This window comes from Panicum virgatum, chromosome 3K, assembly GCF_016808335.1.
Source record: "Panicum virgatum strain AP13 chromosome 3K, P.virgatum_v5, whole genome shotgun sequence".
NCBI lineage: Eukaryota > Viridiplantae > Streptophyta > Magnoliopsida > Poales > Poaceae > Panicum > Panicum virgatum.
Genome location: NC_053138.1, coordinates 15,938,291 through 15,946,849, shown reverse-complemented (window position 1 = coordinate 15,946,849; position 8,559 = coordinate 15,938,291). Strand labels below are relative to the sequence as shown.

At 48.5% G+C, this 8,559-nt stretch overlaps 1 protein-coding gene and 1 non-coding gene across 2 annotated transcripts; both read left to right on the top strand.

The window, feature by feature from the left end:
- Window positions 1-337: 337 nt before the first annotated feature.
- LOC120697864 (probable beta-1,4-xylosyltransferase GT43E) lies at window positions 338-3,808 on the top strand. The gene is made up of 4 exons (XM_039981229.1): window positions 338-716; window positions 1,128-2,196; window positions 2,520-2,778; window positions 3,167-3,808. The coding sequence occupies exons 2-4, from the start codon at window positions 1,274-1,276 to the stop codon at window positions 3,335-3,337; spliced, it is 1,353 nt and encodes a 450-aa protein (XP_039837163.1). The 5' UTR covers window positions 338-716; window positions 1,128-1,273; the 3' UTR covers window positions 3,338-3,808.
- A 422-nt stretch (window positions 3,809-4,230) lies between these two features.
- TRNAS-CGA lies at window positions 4,231-4,312 on the top strand. Its single transcript has one exon. It is a non-coding gene; the product is annotated as a tRNA-Ser (tRNA).
- Window positions 4,313-8,559: the final 4,247 nt, after the last annotated feature.

The following is an 8,559-nucleotide window of genomic DNA, read 5'->3' as shown; positions in this document are numbered from 1 at the left end:
TACATCATCTTTCTGGAATTTGCATCACCAAGTTTGCTACACTGTTCCCTGCTTCTAGTCGCACACTCGCACGACTTGACCGAGTCACTTAACCGAGTCTTAACCTGCGGTACAAAAAGGCCGTGCACCCAGCACACCAGCACATCACGCGGGAAGTCACACAAACCGCGGTCGCCATCCGTAAAACCGCAAGAATCCAGGGGCTCGATTGCAACCGGGGACGCACCGCAACTCAACTAACCTCCCCTCCGACGGCGACCGCGGGGCGGGCCGCCATTAGTTTACTCGCTGTCTCGCTCCCCCGCGCCTCCCTTTTCTCCAGCCATCCAGCCGTCGCCTCACCAACTCCCCATGTCTCCTACTCAAAAAAAAAAAAAACTCCCCCTGTCTCCTGCTCAAAAAAAAAAAAACTCCCCCTGTCTCGGTTAGCGTGGAGAGAGAAAGGGTGGCGAGCGAGGTCAGGTCAAGCCACAAGCCGGAGCCGAGAACAGCTCAACAGCAGGGGAGGCCGAGGAAAAGGGGAGGCGTGGGAGGCCCGCCCTCGAGGGAGCCAGAGCCACCGCGGCTGCCGTGCGCGGAGCAAAAGCCTGCATCTGGATCAGGCGTCCCCTTCGCGCCGCTCCCTGCTCCCGCCGCCGCCACCCGGGGCCGCCGCCGAGCGGAGATCCGCCCCGGGGCCTGGGCGCAGGCTGGTCTCTGGCTCTCTGCCTTCGCTGGTAAGGAAGCCCTTGCTTGGACGGGTTGTTAGCTTGCTTTGTCCTGCGGAATCCGATCCGTCCGGCTAGCTCCGGGTTCCCGTGCTGCGTGGCGCGGTGGAGAATGCTTGTAGTAGTTTAATTTCCCGAAGTCTTGCGCGGTTCAGCTGATCCCCCGTGCCCGTTAAGGTCCGCCGCTGCTGGTTAGAGAGAAATGTCTTGTCTTTTCTTTTCTTTTAAGGTGATCTCCTTAGCTCCTAGAGCTTTGGGTATCTTAGCTTTGGATCTTGCTGCTCTTGCTATTCGGATTGCTTTGGCTGGTAATTTAACACGTTTTTATGGATTTTTTTTTTGGAGAAAGTGAGTTCTATTAAGCACGAGCATGTACTGTTTGATCTTTGAGCTGACCTGAGGCAACTGGTTGTTTTGCAGGTACAATTCGTTTGATTACCTCCTAAATTCTCGATCCCCGTTTTCACATGAGTACAAGGGACAAAAAGTGCAGCAATTGTGACTAGAGGCTCGTGCTTTTGAGTAATTAAGGAGGGATACATGCGTAACGAAACCCTGATTCTGGAATGGTGTCCAGTCGAAGGAGCAGCGGGATTATCATACGGGAAGGGTCTAGGAACTGGTCTGAGTTCAATGATCCCTCGCCGTCTCCAAAACTGCTGTATTCACAGTCCTATGTTGCAATGAGGGGGTTGGTGGCCTCAGTGATATCCTTGGACTTTTTCCTGTTGTCAAGCAAGCTAAAATCTGCATGGGCAGGTATGACGTCCCATAGGCATATTCGATCTCAGGAGAGATCAAAATCAAGAGGATTGAACTGCAAGAGGGTTGTGGTTCATCTGCTATTGTGTTTCATGGTTGGCATTTTCATTGGATTCATGCCATTCTTCTCAGTTGATGTTTATAAGAAAATTGTCTCTGAAAATGAGAGGCTTCCGTTCCATGAGAGTGTGGTTGAGACGGAGATGATGGATACTAAAGTTAAGGAGTTGGAGACAGTTGTAGTAGAGAAAGAGGTTGAACTGATTGATGAGCCAGAAGTTGGAGAGAGTCCTCCAGTTCCTGCAATGTTGGATGACGAGGCAGATTTTGCTGAATCAACACGTGCATTACCTGCTATTGAAGATTCCGATATCAGTGTGAAGAAGCTGCTGATAATCGTGACAATTACTTCTGTTCGGCCACAACAGGCATATTACTTGAATCGGCTAGCCCATGTTTTGAAAGCTGTACAAGCACCTCTACTGTGGTTAGTGGTGGAATGGCCTGAACAGTCCTATGAAACAGCAGAAATTTTGAGGTCTTCTGGGGTTATGTACAGGCATCTTATATGTAGAAAGAATACTACAAGTGTGCGAAAGATTGCTGTCTGTCAAAGGAATAATGCAATCTATCATGTCAAAAAGCATCACCTGGATGGTATAATGCATTTTGCCGATGAAGAGCGGTCATACTCTGCTGACGTATTTGAAGAAATGCAGAAAATCAGGTCAGAACAGCCACATTTTTTTTTTGCTGTACCGATGATTCATAATAAGCTGTTTGAAAAGTTTATCGATGCAATTTTGTATAGATATTATAGCTTTTCCCCTTTAGCTTAACGCAAAATATTATGTGTTTTGTTGACACAAACAATCATAAGCATTAAAGTAGTCTTAATTCTAATGATGGAGCTAGAAAACCACAATGCTCCGATTCTTGCCTGAAACCTCTAATGCGAAGTTTCAGGTCAAAAGATCTGCTAGCCATATTTGGGTAGAAATAAATCAGACATCCTGTTTCCCTTCTCATGAACTGTGCTATGTTTTTCAGACGCTTTGGCTCATGGCCTGTAGCAATCCATGTTGGAACCAAGTATAGGGCGGTTTTGGAAGGCCCTATTTGTAAAGGTAGCCGAGTCACTGGATGGCACACGGTCCAGGCAGTTCAGAAGAAGAGTATGACTCGTCGATTCCCAATAGGTTTCTCTGCGTTTGCTTTCAACAGCACAATGTTATGGGACCCTCAGAGATGGAACCGCCCAGCTATGGATTCTGTTATAGTCCACTCAGGTGGAAGAGGTGGTTTGCAGGTGAGTATGTTTTAATGTAAACTATAATAGTCATAAGTAGTTTTTCACATCGCTTATGGAACCTCTGTTGCATAAAGTCAGCACTCATTCTAGTTGGTTGTTTTTTTTTTACATCTCGCCATGCAGCATACTGCGTAGCATTAGTTATCCATGGAAATGTTGCTTCTCTAATTGTATGAGATTTATGAATGAAGACAATCTGAAGAAACTGTAGATACCTTAGGGGTCTCTTTAAGCTGCTACAATTACTACAGTGAAACAAACTGAAATGCACCATGACCAACAAATTATGTGACAAAAACTATATCTACAATTGAGTTCTACTTGTCTACTTGGTCATAATACCGAATTACCAATAGATGTTCTGGCCTGCCATGTATCTTTGCAGGAATCGAGGTTTATAGAAAAGCTTGTTAAAAATGAGCGTCAAGTGGAGGGTCTTCCAGACAATTGCAACAGGGTTATGGTCTGGAATTTCAACCTGGAACCTCCTCAACTCAACTATCCCACAGGCTGGGCACTGTATAAGAACCTAGAAGCTGACATGCCTGTAATATAGTTTCTTGCTGCTGCACTAGATCTGCTCCTAGAGGTGGTTTTTCTCAGCGAGCCAGAAGCACCAAGGACGTTTCCAGTGTCACAATGGTTCAAGATCTTGACTCCCTGTTGTTACCAGATGTCAAAACTCCAGTTAGGTTGCTGGACGAAGCCATCCTGAGCAGGTTGCTCCAAAGATTACATGGATATCATGTGCGGAGATCTGCCTTCAGTAATTTCAGATCTATTGCGGGGCCAACCAAATCAGGATATTTTCCTCTTTCTTTTGTGTATTCCTTTTATGCTCTTTATTTTTTCTCTCCTTTATATTCACCAGCTAGATACATCATGTAGAGTATTTTTTTTAGGTTCTTCTGTTATTGCATATGTGTTACCTTCTTACAGATGTAAAAGCTCGCATACATTGGAACTGTTTAAGAGCAAAGGCAAATACCGTCTTGATACATGAAGAGATTAAAAAAAATGTTTAGCTTTTGAGCTGTTTTTGGCTTTTCACGGATTTACTTTCCCACGAGGCAATGGCATTGCAACACAATGCCTAACAATTAGGTTGGCCTGTCTGAGGTCTGAATTCTCGGACGTTTGATAAACCACATGGCCGTCACAGGTCAGGCGTGCTGAACGGTGGAATGAATGTATGATACGGGGCTTATGTTGGGCTCTTTTATCAGAGCTGTTCTGGCTTCTTCGTCACAGCGTTTAACAAGCCGACTACACTGGAGTTTCAAGACCAGGGAAATAAACTAGATACGGACTCTGTACATTCCTGTGCTATATTATATGCGGAGGGCTTGATGTTTCATACGATAATCTTACACGAAATCATAGATGGGCAGTGGCCTTGTAATGATAAAAAGTTTATAAATAAAATTATATGGTCAGCACATCCCAAGCGTCGATATGTCCGAGTGGTTAAGGAGACAGACTCGAAATCTGTTGGGCTTTGCCTGCGCAGGTTCGAATCCTGCTGTCGACGTTTTATATTTTTTTTTCTTCACCGGTTTTCTTATTTTTATTCTCAACACTTTTAAAATATTAATTTCATTGTATTGGTCAATGTGTTTTATATTAATTTTTTTTATCAATGCATTTGGTGCTAAATTTTGCTTTGAATTTCTTTAGCAGCAAACATATATTGATATACATCTTGTTTTCTGTCCCCAGGCTGGCGCGCTACTGGAGGCGACGTGAGCAAGCTCTCTGGGAAAAGGGCAAAAGGCGTTTAAATTTGCAACGATGAGTTCATCTTCCCTTCGACATCTTCGCAAAAATAGGCAGTCAGTTCATCATGCATTTCTGGATGTGCGTCCAGCTACTGCGTTCTGAATGGTTTTCTGAAACTGCAAGCATTTCCGAGTTCTGACGACCAGCTACTGCAAGACACTTCCTCGACCTGCTATCCGAATGACATTCTTTTGGCAACATTTGAGTTTGGGTTTGGACTCTGCTCAAGTCATATACCTGACCAAACAAGCAAGTCAGGGTCTGTTTAGTTCACGAAATCATACCTGACCAACCAATGGGAATGGACAAAATCGACAGCAGCGACGTACAGGAACGCCCGTTGATTGCTCATAAATCATACGGTTCCGTTCGTTATTGCTTTTGCACTAGAAAACATCTGTCAGGCACTTGAGACGATTTATTTATTTATTTACTTCTGTCCCCTGGATCAATGCCCGATAGGCCGATACGTATGATCTTTGTCGAGTGCGAATGAATCTGTATTGTGAAATTAAGAGCTATTGCTCTGCTAAGTTCCCTACGCGACAATGCCTCGCCTCGGCTGTCCTCATCTGCTGCGGCCAAGGTAAGCGGTAGCTCACCCTGGCGACTGGCGAGGTGACAAGTTACTTGTCTTCTACGGGTTGGAAGTTGGAATAACTAGCTAGTGATCAATAGTCATTCCTGCCGGCCACACGACGGCACGAGGCCAGCGGCGAAGGAGAGGCCTGGCGCGTCGAGTTGTCGCGAGCGAACGGGTTGACAGATCTAGTAGGGATGGATCTCGCGATTCGACGGGTACAGAAGTTTTTTTTTAACGAACAATACTCGACGAGTACGTTTCCATTAATATAGCAAAAAAAAATACAAAAATATAGTCCCGAAAAGCCATAACCAGTAAAAAGAAAAGAAACACACAACAACAACACCAACGGATTGAATTGAGACATCAACCCACGCCGAACGCAACTCCACTCAAACAATTTGGCTGGTCGGATTGGAACGTCGACGCAAGCCACACAACACATCTCCAAGAGGCAAACAATGTCCGTTCAGATTGGGACATCGACACGGACAATGACTCCATACAAAACCACCACAGCGTACCACCACCCAAAAAGAAGCCGAAAGTAACCCACCACACAAGCGCCGTCGGGGACGACGATGTCCCACGCCAACCAGCTGCTGCCATGCAGGATTGGCCGCCGCAGTCCGCTGCAAGCCAAGTAGCCACCACAACTCCTCCACCATGCTGCCGTCGTCTTCCGGTAATGCACACACGATCGCCGATCTCCCAACTCCGACCTTGCGTTGGCAGAAGTCAGTAGAGGAGCCTACTGCACCATACCGAAAGAGCCACTGCCATGCAGGATCCCTCGTCGAAGTACCGCTGCCGCACCATGCACCGCAAACATCAGAAACACCACGTCGGATCCTGGAACTCCGAGACAAGTCCTCGCCCAGGTCGGATTGAGGCATCGACCCAGGCCTCAAACGTGTGGGGCCTCGCCACATTCATCGTCGCACTCGACTCCTCAGACACCACCTTAAAACGCACGGGGGCTTCGCCACTTCTGTCGCTGGACTCTCCATAGATCCAGGTTTGCTTCGCCATCAATAGTGCCATAGTGCCACCGAGCCACTCCAATAACCTCGCCTTTGCTGTGCCGCCGCCGGAATCACAACTGCACCAGCGAACTCAAAGCCTCCAGAAACACGACCCACCACCTCTGCCTAGGTCGGATTGGGACATCGGCGGGTACAGAAGGTGAGGAGGACATCGGCGGCGGCCGCTGGCCGACGTGCCGGAGGGAGCAGCTGAACGAGGGACCGCCCCTGCCTCCATGCGTCCAGTGCTCGCCATCCAATCCTCCATCGGCCTGGCGAATTTCTTAGACGGCTCCTCGCTCGTGGCCAACGGCGGAACCAGGGGGGCGAGCAGGGGCCACGGCCCCCCTAAAATCAGTGAAAATTTTTAACCCCCACCTATATTCTAAAGCCCAACACAAAGGTCAATCAATGCAACGATGCTTTGTACTTAAGTTTTTCGGCCATCGTCCTTAACAAACCCAACAACACATATTGAACAGTGCACGTATACACATCTACCTAGGCAGCTAGCTAAATACTAGTCAAATCCAACCCGAAGACTCCAATATTACTCCATCCGTCACCAAATATAAGGCATTCTGGAGTTTTTAGAATAAATTATGGCTATATAAAAGACTCTCCTACCCCTAATTACCCTAATTATTAAGTATTGGGACTCTATTTGGTTAACTAAATATGTGCTAATAATTAAAGTAGCATGACATTTCTGTTCGCCGATGGCAAAGCGCCGACGGCAGCTACAGGGACGGCGAAGCCCTTGTTTGCCGTGTGTCAAAAGTCGTGCACACGGCGAACCTTTTCGCCGTGTGTATATATAGGCGCACGGCGAAAAAAAGCGAGAAGACGCCGTCCGGGCTAGCTGACGGCGTCGGCGTCTGTTCGCCGTGTGTCTGCACCGTGGACACACGGTGAACTTTCAGACTTCGCCGTGTGTCCTTGGTTCTGGCACACGGCGAAGAGCAAGGTTTGCCGTGTGCTGGCCCTTGGCACACGGCGAAGAGTAAGGTTTCCTGTGTGTTTTTGCTTTGCCGTGTGTTCTTCTGGCGACACACGGTAAAAGAGGTCTTCGTCGTGTGCCCGAAATAATGCACACGGCGAAGATTCTAGCACACGGCAAAATACCGTTTTCCGGTAGTGAATACCCTACATTTCTAGAAAACCAAATAAATAATGCGGTTTTCAATCATAATTGGTAGAAATAATTAGGGGTAACAAAGTCATTTGTTTAGATAAGTAATGTGTCTGAAATTTCCTAAAACTACACTCTTTGTGGGACGGAGGGAGTATGTTATAATTTTTTTCAGAAAACATGGTCAAACTAAAAAAACGAAGACATTTGATATTATTTTATGAAAGAAAGAGAATACAAATTCGCAATACGTCTGCGAAGTTGTAAAGTGCAAACAGAACATATGTAAAGCATTTTTTCTATCTAAAATATTAGGAACACGTATATATATCTTGATATATTTCTCACGTATAGTATAAAGTATCTGCTCGGCCCCCCTTATTCAAAATTTCTGGTTCCGCCGCTGCTCGTGGCAGAAATAGAATCACATGCGCCCGGCGAGGAGAAGCCTCGCTCGCCTCATCTGTCATGGGAGGAACAGGGCCGAGAGCGGCGCGCGTATCGGCGGTTCCGTTTCTGCGCGGGGCCATGGGCCGCCGCCATGGTTGAGCTTCCATCACGCGGTTGCCAGCGGCTGAAGCATACCAAACGCGCTCTGCATGCAACAACGAAACCCCCAACGAATCAGAAGGTATCACTACCACCACCACCGAATGCCACTTACGATTCCTCTCTTTATCTCGCGGCCTCCTCCGCGTCGCTTCCTTCTCAGCTGGTCCGCCGGCTCGCAAGCTACCCCGCCGTGCGCATGCAGCAGTGAGCCCGCGAGCGCGAGATGACGACGCATCACCTGGACCTCCTCCTCGCCGCGCTCCTCTGCGGCTGCGCCTGCACGGGCGCGCTCCTCGCCGCCGCCTCCCTGGCGCTGCTGGCCTTGCTCGCGGGCGCGCTGCTCGCGGCGCTCGCGCTCGCGGCCTCCGACGCGCGCAGGCTCGGGGGCCCGGCCGCGCGCGCGGCCGGCGAGGCCGCGGCCGACCTGAGGCTGGCGCGCGCGCTCGCCGCGTACGCCGTGGTCAAGGCGGCTGTGCGCGTGGTGCTCGTGGCACGGGCCAAGGCCGGCGCGATCGCGTCGCGCGTCAGAAGGCTCGAGGTGGACGACCACCGGGCTGCGCTGCGGCGTGGCTTCGGGCTTTGTTCTCTGCGGAGCTGGGCGTTTAATAATTTCTGTGTAGCATGACAATTCCAGTTGCTACAATTCAAAGTACAATAGAAATCTGAATAAATATCTTGCGAGTGTGGCGATGAGCATTTTGTATCGT